Source organism: Phocoena phocoena, chromosome 14, assembly GCF_963924675.1.
Source record: "Phocoena phocoena chromosome 14, mPhoPho1.1, whole genome shotgun sequence".
Lineage (NCBI taxonomy): Eukaryota > Metazoa > Chordata > Mammalia > Artiodactyla > Phocoenidae > Phocoena > Phocoena phocoena.
The window spans coordinates 69432585-69449967 of NC_089232.1; the positions used below are offsets into that span (position 1 = coordinate 69432585).

Here is a 17383-nt window from a genome sequence, read left to right on the forward strand (position 1 = left end):
TTGACTGTGCCCTCTGCTCCTTCAGGGACCTGACGGATGGGTAAAATGCCATTTTCTGTGCTCTTTGGGCCACGTCTTGATGTCAAAGTCTATGCTTACTCATCCCACACCTGGCATAGTGCTTGGGGCGTGGTTCTAATAGCTAACACTTGTCAAGCATTTATTACGTACAAGGCACCGTTACCTGTATTGACTCAAATAATCCTCACAACAATCCCGTGATCCTCATCCCCATTTTACAGATGAGGAAACTAAGACCCAGAGAGGTTGGTTAACTTGCCCCAGATCACATGCCTTGTCAGCATGTGGCACGTGCCGACAGTGTGACTCTCAAACCTGCTATTGGGCTGACTTTCTGTTTGCTGTTTGGGGAGTGATGTCTATTAGCCTCGGGAACCAAAAGAATCTGTTTCTTCGCCCACTCAGGTGCTCAGGTAGAATGGGCAGAAGGCGGAATGTAGGTCACCAAGGCAACCGATCACTTGGTGCACAGCTGGTGAGCCCTTGGGGCTGAGGTTCCACTGCTGGCAGAGAAAAGGGTAGGGTTGGCATGGGGCAATGTTTGAGGTACCAGATGAACTGGGAGGACTTGGAAGAATACCAGGTGGGTAGATCAGGCAGGAGATTCTGGGCAGAGGTGGAAGCTTCCCGAAGCAGGTGGGAAAACTCTTGCGGTGGCCCTCGCCTTCGCTAAACCTACATCCATCTGACCCGGACCAGCCTTCCGAGGCTTGTCTCTTGCTCCAGAGCCCAGGATTTTAGCCTTGTCTCCGATCCTTTCTGCAGGTCTGTGCCAACATGCTCCCTCCCAAGACCATCAGAGATGGGGGAGGAGGGTGGGGTACCATTACCTCCTCTGCACCACCCCAGGTATCCACTGCCCAGGGCTGGGAGCCTCCATTCCCTGGCTGTGCAATGAGAGCACGAGCTTTTTCTCATCAACCCCTGAAGCTCCCCGCTCCCCGGGGGGCCAGGGCAGGGCTGGACAGAGCGGGCAGGTCACCTCTCTGTGGTTTGTTGCAGGCCTTGACCTTCTTGACCAGAGATGAAATCCTGTGGTGAGTAGAGGGGGCCCCCTTTCCCTCCCCTTGAGCCGAAGTCTTGCCCTGGTACAGCCTCACTCAAATCCTCGAGTACGGTCCCTGCTCAGAACAGCAGAGTCCTGGAGATGAGGCTGGCAGTGGCCAGGTAGAGACGGACCCCAACCCCGAGGGTCCAAGGTCATGATTCCCAGGGCCTGACTACAGTTGAGTGAAAAGTCAGGCCTTAGGTTGCTATGGGATCCAAGGCAAGGTTTCTTCATAGAATCACAGAGGTGGACAGGGCCTCCCTGGGATGATGAGCCAAAGGAGGAAAGGACTTAGGAAACAGGTCTGAAGCCCGTTTGGCTGCAGAACCCAGTAGCTGGGTAAAGCTGATGTGCTGTTGAATCTCTCGTAGCCCTCCCTTCCCTCCCAAGCTTTGCTTCAGTGCCTCTCAGCACTGGGAGTGTGGGTGAGCAGTCCACAGCCCCTGTTCTCATGCAGGTGATGGCCAGTGGGGAAGGCTCCAGGCCAAGACAACCATCACGAGGATCCCTCATGGGACTGCGGAGGGAGTAGACGGCATGGAGATGTGTGAGCGCTCGGCCCCGGGCCAAGAGCTCAAACTTGTTAGAGGAATAAGGGAGCTTCACTAAGGCATTGGGGTGGATGGGGTGAGGTTGGAGTGAGGAGACCATCCTTAGACCCACAGGGCTCTCTCCCCTCATTGTCTCAGCTTGGACTCACCCTCCCCAACATCACGCCCAGCCTGGAAGCCACACTTCCCACTCAGAGTGCCAGGCGGGGCAATGATTCTGCCACAAGCATGAGACTCCCCAGGCACAGATGGGGGCTGAGAGATGGTGGGGGCACAGGGAGTGACAGAGACCAGGGACAGTCACGGGGTTACATCACTTTCACTTTAAAATGAATAGTTGCTCACTTTTTGAAATATAGAAAAATAGGACAAAACTCCAAATAACCAATATCCTACTACCCATACATCCTTTTTGATATTTTCTAAAAAGGAACACTTGAATAAAAATGAAATGAAAATTTAAAAGTAATATGTGAGCATGGCTAGAAAATTCAAGTAGCCTAGAAACTTGTAAGTGAAAAGTAAATGTCAGGGGCTTCCCTGGTGGCGCAGTGCTTGAGAGTCTGCCTGCCAATGCAGGGGACACGGGTTCGTGCCCTGGTCCGGGAAGATCCCACATGCTGCAGAGCGGCTGGGCCCGTGAGCCATGGCCGCTGAGCCTGCACGTCCGGAGCCTGTGCTCCGCAAAGGGAGAGGCCGCAACAGTGAGGGGCCCGCATACCGGAAAAAAAAAAAAAAAAAAAAGGAAATGTCTCCCTCCCCTTCCCAGGCCTTCTCCCTGAAGATAGCCACTGTTCACAGTTACTTTCACATCGAGGCTTCCAGAAAAAAATTTCATAGATCTACATAAGCATCCTTCAAAAATTTTATCCCATTCATACTGTAGCACTTACCCATTTATAGCGAAGCATCATACTGTCCTTGACCTTTTTTTTTAAGTTTTTACGTTGGCTAGTTTCACATACAGCACATAGAGACCTGCCTCATTCTTTTTAATGGCTAAGGAGCATTCTTTCCTATAAAAGATATATCATTTATTTTACTACCCACCCCATAATGTACACTTAAGTTGTTTATGGGTTTTAGTTCTACCAAGAATGCTATAGTAAACAAATATTTATGTATGAAGAGCTTATCCAACAGGTCAGATTAAATCCATAAGAGAGATTTCTAGCTATAGAAATGCTGGGCAAAGGGTGGCTATGTTTAAAATGTTGACAGGGATGACGGGATTGTGCTGTGCCAATTTATCTTCTCAGCACTTGAGCATGGATATGCCTGCTCCCCTCTCCATCCAGAAAGTTGAAAGACTCTCACATCATCTTTGGGTCGCTAGGGCTCCTCACATGTGCCTCATGCACCTTGCCTCAGGGAGCTTCCGGAGCCTCCATTAAAATTAATAAGTAAACTAAGTTCTCCATTAAAACTAGTAAGTAAACTAAAAAAAAAAAAAAAAGGAAGACAAGGGCACCAGGAAACAGAGGATGTCAAACAATGGAATTACAAAGATGACAGTGAAGAAAAGCCCATGATACTGGTGCATGCAGCAGGCCAGCAATGAGTCCAGATTAGAATTAAAGAGTTAGGAGTTCCAAGAGTGATGCCCCCAAGAAAACAAAATGAACCTATAGGTGGTGTGATGTATATAACCCTATTAAGAGCAACTTTAGAGTTCTGCAGAAAGTTTTGGGATGAAATAATGATAGAAACACTGAAACCTAAGCAAAAGGAAGACAAAGTGATTATTAACTCTGGGAAAAACAAAGAGTCTTGCAAGAAAGAAAAATGTAATCACGTTGCACTAGGGAACTCAGCTGTGAGCAATGTTTGAATAATACATACATAATATGTAATAATATATACAAATGTAAAAATAATATGTATATAATAATAACATAAACACTGAATTTTGATTCAGGCAACTCGTCTTATATTGGGAAGTTAGGGGAAGGAGAAGTAGTATACAGAGAGAGAGAAATTCTCTCTTTTTTTTTAATAGTAAGAGGGCACAAAATAAAGTCTATAATGAAAAAAATACCAATAAACGGCAGTATCAGCAGTGTCTTTAGAAATACTATGCAAATATTAAGGAAAAACCAAGAGAAATAGCATATTTTTCTTTTAAATGCCGCCTCTGGAGAGCAGGGGTAAAAAGGTGGTATAGGACACTGGGTATTAGTGATATTAATTGTGAGCCTTATAGCGCTATTGGCTTTTTTAACCGATTTATCTGTCTTACTTTGGTAAACTAGACTGGTATATATAGGACGCTACAGTTTTTGTAAAATAAAGTGTTATACATCCATGCATACGCACACACACAGAGAATACCTTAGGAACGGGACACGCGCACACGCTGCTCTTAGGTCAGCTCCTCGGAGGGGACCTGGGCACTGACTACATTAGCGTTCGTGTGGACGCACTGTCTGTAACGTGAAGGGGCAGCTTCGATATGGGTGCCCAGCAGCACTTGCCGTGGCTCCGGGAGCAGATGGTACGTGATGCTCAGGGGAGAAAGCAGCCGTCATGGGCTGCCACGGCCAAGTTGAGCCTGACTAAGCTCCGATCGCTTTTGAACAATTTTCCGACGTCACCTCTGACAACGTGCTGTGATTTTCCTACAAACGTGACAAAGGAACGTGGCTTGGTTGACTACACTTGGATGGAGTTAGCCAGTTGAAAAACAGTGACCCAGAGACTGATAAACAGGTCATCTTTGCAGGAGAGTGCCTCTGCCCTCGTCTAAATGCTTTCCCACCTGTGGCTTGCATAGGGCATAAAGGCCTGGTCACTGGATCTGCAGACGACACATACTGGGAGAGGCAGACCACATGTCACAGCTTCTTCCCCGTCCAGGGCTGCCTTGGCTCAGCTCTCCAAGAAGGGGTCTGTCCACCCTAAATTTCTAGCCTGTGGGAATCTCCTTTCACATCCCGTTGCTCTCTGAAAAGAGCTGGGTCCCTTTCATCCTCAGCTTTCAGGTCAGCCTTCTATGACTTCTGGTTAAATGTGCTGCCCTAGAAACTCCTGCCTTCCGGATGTCTCTTTGGGCTCCGTGCACTGGCCCTCCAGGGCCCTCATCTTCAGCTGTGGCTCTAGACCCCGGGTCTGGGACCTGACTCAAAAAGGGCACGTGTGGCTTCCTTTAGACCTCTGTGGCTGGGCCTGGGTCCACCCAACTCAGTTTGAGCAATTTAGATTATGCTGTATCACTCAGGGATGGCTCCTGACACGATCTAGGGCTCGGGGTGGATCTGACGTGGGAGCCTGAAGCCTTGCCCCTAGCTCCTGCTCAGGCTGACCTGGCCATAAGGCCCCTCTATCCTCTTAGCAACCTTGAGGTCCCCCAAATTTTCAGTCTCCAGGCCCCGTCCTGGCCGTTAGCCCCTGGTCCTCCTGGAGCACCAGGAGGTCAGCAGGCAGAGTGGTTACACGCTCGCTTCCTGGAAGCCAAAGCCTGGAGTTTGAGGCTCAGCTTTGCCATTTACTTGCCGTGTGATCCTGAGCGAGTTTCTTACCCTCAGGGAGCCTCAGTTTCCACACTCACAAAAAGTGTCATATGTATCAACCTCACATGATTGTTACTAGGACAATAAGATGATCAAATCTGTGTCAGGAGTTAGAGCAGTGCCTGGCACAGGGATCGGCGCGGAGACTGTGGTAGCTGTTATTTTCATGGTATTATCACTTCCTTTTTGCAAATGAGGAAACTGGCGCAGAGAAATGAAGTGATTCGCCCAAAGTCACACAGCTTGGAAGGAGCAGATCATAGGACTAAAAGCCACATTTTTCAAGCTAAAGATAGGGCCATTTATTTATAAAATACCTGCAGGCCATTCCATGGGGCAAAGAAAAATTGACCCCATGGGATGGGAGTGAAGCCCAGGTCGTGGAGCCCAGGCTGGGGTGGAAGGTGTGGAATTGGAGGCTTTCACTGGAGCCGGGTTCTCAGTGCTACCTGTATAATACAAATACAGAAGCATGTAGAACCTATAGGGGCCTGGGCCCCATGCTAGCCTTGAATGAGAATCTCTAGAGCTGAGTACGGATACTTTCACAAGCTCCTCACATGATTGTAATGTGGGACCCAGTAGAAAAAGGCTAAATTGGAGGGCCTCAGAGGCAAGGATTTGGACAGGATGCCAGAGAGGGGCCCAGAGTGCCTGCACTGGAGGATGGAGGGGGGTGACTGAGACTCATTGGACAGAGGGCAAACGGAGGCCCAGAGTGGACACGGCAGGTCCAAGTCCCGCAGAGCCCGCGGACAGCCCCTCCCCTTGTCTGGCCAGGTGTGGCCGGAGATGCAGCTTGGGTTGCTTGTTTTCTGGCAGGCGGGATGTGTGAGTTTTTCAAATGGCTTTGACTTTTGAGTCTATTAGTGATTAATTCAGAGCTCCATTTAGAGCTAGCTGATCCATATTTGGAGGAGCAGAACATTTTGTGGCAGCCAAGGCGCAGCCACGATTCATCTGCGGGCAGCCCACCCACATGGCAGCCTGAGAAGGCACGAAGTCTGGGCAGGGCCCTCTCACAGCACCCCCTAACCCAGAAGGCTCTTCGGGGTGGGGGGTTGGGCCTGAGAGTCTTTCACCTGGGTGGGAGGTGGATCCTTTAGAGGTGGGCAGTACAGCCCAAAGAGCCTGGCTTAGGGTTCAGACCCCACTCTACCTCTTCCAAGCTGCATGACCTTGGGCAGACCCCTTCAACTCTCTGAGCCCCGGTTTACGCATCTACGGAAATGATCGCCCCTATACCTCTCACGCAGGGTTGCTGGGAAGATTCAATGAGCTGATATGCTTGGATGCACTCAGCACACAGAGCTTGGGACACAAGAAGGGGGGTGGTAACGGCAGTGGAGGTTCCTTCCTTTCCCCCTGCAGTCCTTCTGAGACCTCCCTCTCTGGGCTCCTGGGGAAGGAGCTTTGGCGTCTGCAGCTCTGGCTTCACGCTTACCCCTGTGTGACCTTAGACAAGGCCAGTTAGTTTACCTCCTTGAGCCTCAGTTTCCTCATTTGTAAAAGTGAGATAATGGTCCCTACCTTTCAAGATTGTTCTGCAGGTTCCACGAAAAACGTCCATGCGAGCTGGCAGTGTGCAGCCGTCACTCCCAGTGGAGGACCAGGGTGGGGGACGGCGGGAGTAGCGCACCCTGGGCAACGGCCATACAGGTGCCTGGCCTCAGAGAAGTCTTAAAAATTAATATAATGTACTGAAAGTCAGTCTGCTTTTTATCTCCCCACAACAGCAATTCTGACAATGACAGTGATCAAATGCTCCTTTGGACTGGGGCAGACCACTGCCAGCGCCCCTTCCCCTTGTAGGCCACTGGACCCTCCAGGGGCGATGGCTTCCCTCTCCTCCTTGCTGTCCTTCAGTGTCCCTCCTCCCACCCATACTCTCCTGGAGACTGTCTCTCCTCCCCCATTTCACACCCCACTTCTTGGCTCTCTCCCCAACTTGTCGGTGTAAAGTCTCTGGCGACAGTTGGGGCCCCATACAAGGCTGACAGAGTTCATTCTCCAGAATGTGGACTGGGGTGGGGGGCCACAGGATGAGGGCTTCCCCTCCTGGCCGGGGGCAGAGTTCTCTCCTGCCTGCTTCCTCTTTGTGATCACACAGCCATTTCCCCCTCTACCTGCCTGTGCCTTGTAAACAAAATCCCTTGGAGCGGTGAGGAGGCCTGCAGACAGACATTGATTATTGGATCGATGGGGACAGTTGTTCAGTCCCACAGTCTGGAACCAGCGCACTGGCCTCGGGTGGCTGTGTGATTTGCTGGCTGCAGGCAGCTGGGTTCTAATCCTGGCTCGGCCACACCGACCGAGCGACCTCTTTTCTCTGAGCTGAGTCGAGGGTGGGGCTGGACAGATGGCCTGGGGTGGCATGCCGACATCCCCAAGGCCCTGCTGGCTTCTCCATCGTAAATGAGGGGCTGGAGCGAGAGAGGACAGAAGTCCTTCCGGTGCACTTGCAGGCTGTTCAGGTTACAGAGCACACATTCACATACCTTTCCTCGAGCCTGGCGTATCTTTGCATCCACCACGGTGCGCTGGACACACTGGAGCACCAGGGATGTTTCTGGAAGGGTGGAATGATCTATAACTGTTTTCTCTGTGTCAGTTAATTCTGAGTCCCCTTCCTCCAAAGAGAGCCCGTGGGAGAGGGGGCCTGCTGGTCCCCACTCCCAGCCCACCACGCCTCTCTTCTTAGCATCCACGACTCCTTCCTGAAGCTCTGTCCCCACGGGAAGTACTACAAGGAGGCCACCTTGACCATGGACCAGGTCCGCTCCCTGCCAGCTCTGAGGGTGAGTCCACGGGGTGGGGTGGAGGGGGTGGGGGCGGCCTCACTGGGATCTGCTGAGGCGTGGAAAGCACTGGTCTCAGTGTCCTCACCTGTGAAATGGGTGGAGTGGTGGGCCGGCTCAGATTCCATGTGCTCCCTGAGGCCCTGTGCACTCCAACAGGCTGTGTTTGCACGAGCTGCCAATCTTTTAGGGACCGTCCTTGAGCTTTTGTCCCTGTTGTGAAAAGACCCTGCCCTTCCCCCAGGGTGCCTGGAAGAGCCCAGAGGTGCACGATAAAAGGGCTCCCCAATCACTCCTGAGATTTTAATTAAACTTTGTGCAAAGCATAGAGAGGCAATGCCAGGTTAACAAATCACAGCAGTGTCAGGCTTCCTGATTTTTCATTCGGATCTTGGCAGAATAATGGTTTGAAGGTGTCATTGTGCAATGAGAGCCCATCTTCATTTCTGTCTGGAGCAAGACAGGCTCAGAGAGCTGTGGGCGCCTCTTTAAAGAGGGCCGGGGGCGGGTGGCAGGAGGGGTTCTGAGGGAGAGATGGTGGGCGGGGGAGGGGCGGCCCCTCCGAAGTGACAGACCTGTTCTAGGGCAAAGACAGAGAAGGAACACATAGCCCGGGACTTGCAGTAGAGGCTGGAACTGAGAAGACAAGGGAACCAGAAGGGGTGTGGGATCTCGGGGGGAGCTGGGAGCAGAATCCTCAAAAAGGTGACATCATTGGAGAACGTGTCTATCCCAGATGCAAAATGGGGAGCCTGTCCTCCAGGGACCCCCTCCTCACACACACAGCCCTGCACACCCTCACACCCGCAAACACTCAAACACAAGGTGGGGGACTTCTCCCAGACCTAGACTGAGAGGCGAGGCTGAATGGGGAGCTTCTGCCCTCCCCTCCCTGGACAGGCGGTGGTGTCACTGTTCAGTCCCAGAATATCTGAATGCTAAGCTTGGAAAGAAACTTAGAAACCACCAGTCTAGTCACTTTCCAGTATTCTCCACTCTGGTTTTATCCATCGGAAAACTGAATCCCCAAGAGGGAAACAGCTTACCCAGGGCCACATGACACAGCAGAGCCTGGAAGTCAGGCAGGACTCTGACCCCACAGCCGGGCCTGCACTTCCAATCAGGGCTTGGCTCGGTGCTGACATGTGTCTGGGGCTGCCAGGCGCCTTGGGGAGCAGCGGGCAAAGACCCGCCCTAGAGGGCTGGTACGGAGGGTGCGGCATGACCAGTGGCCCCAGCACTCTGGATGGACCCAGCACACCCTAGTCACGCTTGGGGGCTCTGATCTGAGCCCCAGAGGAGAAATCACTGGACTAGGTCAGAGGGCTGGGTCCGGACCCAGCTCCATCACACTCCACGGATGACACATCTCCCCTCTAAGTTTAATCTCCGGTCTGTAAAACAACATGCACGCCCTGCGCTGTGTAACAGACCTTGCAGGGATGAGCCATGGTCCTCTGCACCCTCCATTTTGCTCACCTTCCTCTCCCTTTTCTTGGGGTCTGGGGTGGGGCTGCCAAGGCTGGAGAAGAATGGAGGAGGGGCAGATGGGCACTTGGGCAACAACCCCGGGTGGTCTGGGGTCTGCTTGGCCGCGGGCTCATCATCTGGCAGACAAGGGCTGTGGGCCGATGTAGCAGAAATGTCAGGCTACTGTAAAGTGCTGTGATGTGTGAGGGGCTGTGGGCGGACCACCGCCCCAGGGCGAGGCCACAATCTGGGTCATCTCTGGAGCCCTAGAGCCCCAGGAGTTTGTTCACTGGACAGTGGCTGGGGACTGAGACGGGGTCTTGGGACGAGAGTAATTTTACATTTCTTATTTCATCCTTTTAAACGGTCATTATTTTATTCTATCCTACAAATAAAAACCACATCATCGCAGAAAAACTGGAAAACACAGACAGAAAAGCAAAAATATGGTAAAAATCATCACGTAGCCTACCTCAGGGTATGACTGTCATGATCATCTTGCCTTATTTCTTTCCACACTTTTTTTTTAATGTGGATATATAAGTGTTTATTGGGATCACACTGACTTTTTTGCTTGTTGCTTTTTTTTTTCTTCCCTTTTTTAGTTTCTTTGTTGCTTTTCCAACTGGTTCTGAACAACCAGTACCATCTCATGAATTGAGGACACGGAGCCTTTGCCACATCTAGAGAACTAGGGGGCAGGGCATAGGGCCAGGACCGGAAGAGCTGGCTTTGAACTCACTTGCTAGGCAAGTGATCTCAAGCAAGTCACTTCACAAAAGGAATGATTGAGGGTGAGGGGGAAGCAAATAGACCCCAGCAAAAGACTAGGAGGGAGGGGTGCAGTGTGGAGCTGTTTTCCTGCAAGTGAAAGGCCTGGCTCTAGGTGCTCCCAGGCATAGGCATGGGTCCAAGGACGTAGGTTTCTCCACAGTAGAAGGAAGCACGTTTTAATCATCAGAGCTGCATGCAGAGGGAATGAGCTCCCTGTCCCTGACGGGCACCAAGCGGGAGGCTGGCCAAGCATTCAGCTGGGGTGTTCTAGCACACACCTAGGTATCAGAGGAGACTGGACTGCGTGCACTGGTGCCCTCCTCACCCTCCGGGTCTGAGGTTCTGATTCTACCCTGGAGCTTGGTCTTACTCTCCTTTGTGTCATCTACCACAGTGTGTCCCAGACTTTGGTCTTCATAGTCCGATAAAATCCACCACCCCCCAACTCAAAAAATTATTATTTTGAGGAAGGACTAGTTAGAAATGCCAACTTTCCAATTTTGCCAAGTAAAGACTTAAAACATGTCTCCACAATCATCATTCATTTTTAAAAGATGTTCATTTTAGAACAAAAACGTAAGAAGGATCTAATCCCAGAAGCAATAACAGTTCTTTCCACACACATCCCCTTTTGTTCTTATTTTTCTCCCTCTGTTACTGGTTGTCAGGAACTTTGTCCCTGATCGTGCCTGGTCCTCAGACTAGCATTAGGGGTTTTAGATCCAGGACTCAAGTTTCCGTCTGTGCCTTTCCTATCTCGGTCGAAGCAGAAAGCTGACTTCCCAAAAGGAGCAAGGAGAGGGTTGATGGGAGGTGGGGCCCCAAGTGTCCCCGTGTCCTCTGCAGCCCCAAGGACGGGAGCTGGGTGACTCACCCTGCCCAGAACACATCTCTGGAAAAGCATTGAGAACGGGGCCCCAGGGAGCTCTGGGTACTGGTATTACTTGGCTCAGGGTCCTGAGTGATCTGGGAAGAAAGTTCTGTTTTCTTAACTTGGATTCACTCGTGGAAAAAGTAGGTTGGTTAATATTGGGAAGCATCTGTCTGTCAGCGGAGGGCAAGGCAACAGCGGCCTGGGCAGCAGAGGCTAGCGGAAAAGCCTGACCACAGGAAGGCCCTGCTGGGCCAGGACGCACTGCCCCTTTTTGCCGAGAAGTTTCTGTTTTCTTTTTGTCTGTCGCTCTGTTTGGTGTATTTAGAAGTGAATTAGCTCAGTGTTTCTGTTCTTGTAAATAATGATCTTGCTTTCTGTAAACATGAATGAGGAGTGGCATGGTGTGACCCGCCTGGGTTTCTAGTTTCTGGGACCAGGACAGCCAGCAGCAAGACCTGGGGGGAAGGTACTGGGGTCTCACAGGGGGTCTGGTGGAAGCTCCCACACTGAACAGGGCCACCGCGCACCTCCGGCCTCTTCCCACCTCCCTTTCTGGGGTTCCTGCAGGCAGGTGGTCTGTGCACAGCCTGGTGCCTACTACGTTTTATCCCAGCATCAACTCTGTAAAAGCACTGAGAGGCTTGGAAACCCGTCCGAGGTGTCAGGAGACGTTCCAGGTATGGCTCCTAAGGTTTCAGCTCCAGCGTGGTTTCCATCCATCCCCAGTTTTTCTGGGCCTTTCGGAGGCCTGCCTATAGGCTACCTAGAATAGCTTGCAATAAACTCACTGCCGTCTCTTCTCGTGTATATTTCATCTTCCTCCCTTTGCTCTTTCTCCTGGGAGTTTTCCTCAACTTTATCTTCATGTCCAATTTAGTTTTTCACTTCTGCCATCATGATTTTCGTTTCCAAGGGCTCATTTTTATTCTCTGTTTATTTCTCTTTCTTTTAATAGTATGCTCTCATTTTTACTGGATGTAATGTCTTCTCTGATTTGTAATCCAAGGTGCTTTTTTCCACTAGCTTGTTTGGGTCACCATCTCTCATGTCAGAAGCGTTCCTTGGGTACTTGGTAACTGTCTGCTCATAATTAAGAGTGGGAGGTGGCTGCTAAAAAGCTGTTTCAGAACTCCAGTCTCTGGGTGGGGTTCGTCGACTGGGAGCTTCCCTGAAGGGTGAACTGAAGGGACCATTTCTTGAGGACAGTCAAGAACAGGAGGAAAGTTCTGGCTGTCAGGATCCTGGAGCTCAGCTGGGGAAGAATCACTGAGTAACCGCTGCTGTTCCCCTGTGTCCTCTCTGTCTTTGTAGGTCACGCCTCTAAAGACTGCTTTACTATAATTTTAGTGGGTATCGGAAGGGAATGAAAAGAGATGCAAGGGTTCAACCTGCTATCTTTATCCAGGATTGACACCTGATTTCCTGATGTTTAGTAATACGTTTCAAAAATGTTTCCAAAACACCCACTCCTCATTGCTGCTGGGATCTTGAGGGTCTCAGAATCTTCCACGCAGACAGCAGCTGCCCCCAAACTTTTCTCCTGGAGAGCTCTCCACGTCCGACCTCCCGGATGCTCCGCTTGGCTGGTATCCTCAGAGCCTTGCTCCCTGCTCTCCCCTCCCATCCCCACACCACCCTGCAGCCCGGCCAGGCTGCTCGGGGAGCCCCCTCCCTCCCCACGGACCCCTGGGAAAGGTCACTCTTTGTCCTGTTGATTATCAGAGGGCAATTCCCACGGAGAAGAGACATTTTTTGGAGTCTGATGAACAGGGCTTCCCACACCCGGTCCTTATCCATTCACCCCAGAAGTAGTTATTAGGCATTTACTATATGTTGTATATGGAGTGAGGTCTTGGGGGCCTAGAAGGCCTTTTCTCAGCAAATTCAGGGATAAGAACAAACAGGAGAATCGCAAACCTTGGGGGCTTTGCAGAGCTCAGATTCTCGACTCCAGTGCCCAATGCTGGGGCCCAGAGAGGCTCACAAAGGCTACACGGCGGGCACAGTCCCTCCCAGAGAGACCCAGCCCAAGACACCTTGGTCATGCTGCTGGTGCCCCTTCCACCTTCTTAGGGTGCTGAGCGGCTTCTGGGGCAGTCAGGCGAGTCTGGGCACAGCACCCCTCCCCAGGGGCCGGGGAAGGACCTCCCTAGTACTGTCCTGTGGCTGGGCCAGGGTCAGGGCTCAGCACTTGGGCGCTGCACTCAACTCTCCCGGCAGCCCTCGGCTGGCTGAGTCATTATCTGCCTTGACAGCTGAGGAAGCAGAGGGTCAAAGGGGGTAAGCAATTGGTCCAGTGAAAACTCTGTTATTATAAACGACCATCCTGCTTCGTCTGGCGGAGTCCCTGGCTGGAAGGGGTCCGAAAGGCCTTTGGGTTCTCTTCTTCCATGGGTGATGGCACACCCAGGAAGAACTGGAATCCACCTGTCCATCTGAGAAGCGGTTGGGGCGGAGGGATGGCAGTGACTGACTCTGGGGGTCTTCCTAGTGCAGTTGTGGATCAGCTTTGTCAGAGCCTTTTCATGGCCGCCTCGACAGATGAAAAATCTAAGGCCCACAGATGGGACATGACTGTTCAAGGTCAAGGGCCCATCAGAGCCTGCGCCGAGGTTGGAACCCACGCCTCCCGCTCCAGCCAGGCTATTTCCACGCGGCACGTTCTGAACTCCCACCACATCCTCGGGAAGCTCCGACTGAGGTTTGATCCCTGTGAGGAGCTGGCCTGCCTGCCCCTAACATTCACCTCTTGGCTCCCATGAGCTCAGGGCTGTCCTCCGAGTGTACCACGTTCGGCCAGAGAGCAGAGAACTGGACAAGGAGGGAAGGCAGCAGGCCAGGAGCGGGTGGGGCTGTGTTGCTCACCCACGGCCCGAGCCAGGACAGCTGGACCCAGTGATAATCCCCATGCTGTATTTAGGCCACTGCCCCGAACCCCTCCCTCCCCCGTCGATATTCTCCCTGGCTTGCTGAAAAAACAAAGAAGCAGATTGGATGGTTATAGCAATTCTGCTTTCCAGCCCCAAACGTCCACTGCCATTAGCCGAGTGCCTCTTGGTTACAAGTCCTGTTCATACTCTGCCTTGTTTGCTTCTCACCACGTCTGTGAAGCACGGCGTACCTCCCTACACTACAGGCGAGGAAGCCGAGTCTAAGTTAAAAGCTCTATCCACAGCCCCACAATTGGAAAAATGCATTTGCATCCAAGACCTGTTTGTTCCCCATACCTCTTCGTCTACTAGGGAGGATGAAATCAAGGTTTCCAAGCAGGCAACACGTGTGGGTGTGTGTATGTATGTCTACATGTGTGTACATGTAGCAGGGGGAGGAAGGAGCATGGGGAGGAGCTGGCGGGCTGGACAGTTGGTGATTGAGGGGGGAATGGCTTTCCCATCTCTGGCTGGGCGACCTGCCGAGCCCACCCTTGGGTAGCAGATGACACATGTGTGCCTCGTGTACTAGGGAGGTCTGCACTTAGGTCCAACTCGTTTCGGGAGGGCACCTCCCAGAGCCCAGCCTCTCAGGCTCCTGAGGCAGTCCTGGGAATTGTCGGATTCCCTAGTCCCCAAGCCAGGCCCCACCCCTAGTGCCCGGACTCCCGCGTGAACAAATGTTCCACTGAGAAAGGAGAGAGAACAAAGGGCCAGGCCTGGCCTGCCAAGCACCCCAGCCCAGCCTCCCAGGCTCCCACCCCAGGCCCACCCCCACTCACAGGGCCTGAGGTCACTCTGAGCCTTTCATCTCATCGGCTGGCTCTCCCAGCCCTCCCTCCCAAGATAAACACTGGGGGTGACCTGGGGCCTCCCCACATGGAGCTGGCCACTGCAGCTCTCACCCACCCAGGGCTGTGGGCAGGGCCACTTCTGTCCATTCAGCAGACTTAAGACAGCAGCCTCCCTGCCCCATCCCTTGCCAGCCCAGCCTGCCCTGAAATCTGTGCTGTGGCCTCGCACACACATCATCTCATTTAATCCTCAAAGTTATCCTCACTTACAGCCCGCAAGCAGAGGATCAAAGGGGTCACACAGTTGATGAAAGGCAGTGGAGTCTCAACCTCCAGCACTCACTGCCCCCCCCCGCCCCCCGCTGCGCCCCGAGAGGGAGGGTCCTAATTCCCTGATGCGGAGTCAGAGGTGGGAGGGCAATCTGGCAGCTGGCTCACTCCCCGCATTTTCAAGCATCATTAGATCTTTTTCTGACAACTTCATCAGTTAGCAGGGCTCAGAATTGGCAAAAATCCTTATTTAGACATTCAGCCAAAGAATTAAGAAGTGGTTCGTTTCAGAAAAAGCTCAGTGATGTAGGCCGCAGTCTCTGCTCCGGCCTGAGCAGCCAGCGGCAGACCGATGGGATCTGGCCTCCAGCCTTGGGCGCGTCACTGCTCTTCTCAGGGCCTCAGTTTCCTCACCTTCCAAACGGATGCGTAATGCCTCCCTCACAGGTGGTTAGGAAAGCCTGGACGGTAGGGGAGAGCCCTGCGTGCTGGTTTTAGCTTTTCCCTCCTCTGGCTGACTGGCCGTGGGCCAACTCCCTCCTCCTTGGCCTCAACTTTCCATCTAGACTCCAGGGCAAGTCACAGGAGTGCCCCTAAGCTGGGGGCCACGGGGCTGGAGGGAGCCTGTGGGATGGCCAAGGGCAGCCCTTCCCCCAGTGCACCCCAATGGATGATTCTGTACTTGCAGAGGCCTCTGGTTCGTACCTCTAGAAGGAGGCAATGAGTAGCCCTCTCCCTGCTTGCCTGGGTGCAATTTGCTCGACCCACGTTTCACATCGTGGCAGGGGGCAAGGGGCGGGGAGCGGAACTGGAGAGCGTTTGATGTTCATTTGTACGGAGCTTGACCATCCCCTACCGACTCACATGTCGCATCTTATTGGACCTTGTCGCTGACCCTGGGAGGTAGCTATGGTGACTGTCTGCAGTTCGAAGCAGAATCAAACCAGGACCGTTGACCTCAATCCTACTCGCTTTGCTTCTTATCACATCTCTTCTGAGAGGTATTTCTCATCCAGCCACACCCACCTAGGCCTTTAATTCATTCTGTCGATGATCCATGTTTCTCCCAAATTTCAAATCTCCTAAGAGCACTGGCGAGGCAGTTGCCCCGTGGAGGGAGAGTGAACTCCAGAACGAGGCGGGCCTGAGTCTGAAGGCTTCAGGGCGAGTCACTCAACTCCTCAGAGCCTCGACTTCCTAACCTTTGAGATGGGAAGGCCGAGCCCCCTTTTAGGGCATCGGGATCCGCTGAGACGCGTGCCCGGCCCTCTCCAGGTACATACACCATCCCCTCGCTCTCCCCGTGCGCGCTACCTGGGAGTCAAGACGATGTTGACCAGCGCGTTGCTGGAGGAGAAAGCAGAGGCCGTGGCAGGTGGAGAGGCTGTTGGTGGCAGAGCCAGCAGTGGCCGGGCAGGGACCAGGTGCCCCGAGTGCACCGACCGGCTCTGCTGGGCTCTGCCCACTGGGAAAGGCATTCACGCGGCTGAGGTGAGAAGCGAACCCGGGCTTCCTTCCAGAGGTGGTGCCTCCTCCCTCCCCACAGCAGGTGACACTGACGGGATCATTTTGAAAGTAGAGCTCACACCCGAATTCCCCAGTGGCCCAGAGGGAACAGGCTGAAGTGGGCTTGGGGACATGCTTGTCCAGCACCTTGGTCCCAGTCCTGCGCTCTCAGAGCACAAGATAAACAAACCCCATCTCAGCTTTTCAAGAGTCCTGGTCCCCAGGGCCCTTCTCAGCCTGCTGGCTTGAGGCTTTATTCCACTCATGTCTTTTCTGATAACTTCATTTGTGGCCCCAGAGACCTCAGGCTTGTTTAAAAATAGAAAAATAAACAACATTGTTCCTGAAGTGCCCCCACCCCGCTTTGGGCCTCCTAATGAGGTGCTGGCTGGGCTGGCTGGGGCTCTGTTCCCAGGATTTTCAACCCCCTGCAGGCCTTGGGCCCCTGCTGCCTCTGCTTCCCAGCTGCACGGGTGTGGGGGAGGGCTGGTGCCGCCTGCCTGGAGCTCTAGGCCAGCATGGCTGCGCACAGCTGGACCCATTCACCCAGGCAGAAGGCCAGGTCGGGCCCCTTGCAGGGCCAGCCACAGAAGGCCCTGCGAGGGAGCTTCCCCTCTTCTTAGCTCTGGCCTTAACTCCTAACAGAACACAGGCCCCTTCTGTGTGCTGGGCACTGGATGAGGCCCCCAGGATGCAGCCCCTCAAGTCTCCCAGGCACATCAGGCTTGTTGTTCAAAGTCCTGGACTGGAGTTTTCCTTTTCTGTGTGACCTCAGTTTTCCCCACGTGAAAAATGGACCTAATGACAGCAGCCCTGCCTACCTCGGAGGGTTTTATGC

The 17383-nt window shown here is 52.9% G+C and overlaps 1 protein-coding gene across 1 annotated transcript in view; it reads left to right on the forward strand.

Moving 5' to 3' along the window:
* Positions 1 to 495: 495 nt before the first annotated feature.
* The window catches only part of CIB4 (calcium and integrin binding family member 4), a 45941-nt gene continuing 29053 nt past the window's right edge, over positions 496 to 17383 (forward strand). Inside the window, exons 1-3 of the mRNA XM_065891342.1 lie at positions 496 to 604; positions 1024 to 1058; positions 7831 to 7927. Coding sequence (XP_065747414.1) covers positions 551 to 604; positions 1024 to 1058; positions 7831 to 7927 — 186 coding nt within the window. The 5' untranslated portion in view covers positions 496 to 550. The remainder of the gene's footprint in view (positions 605 to 1023; positions 1059 to 7830; positions 7928 to 17383) is intronic.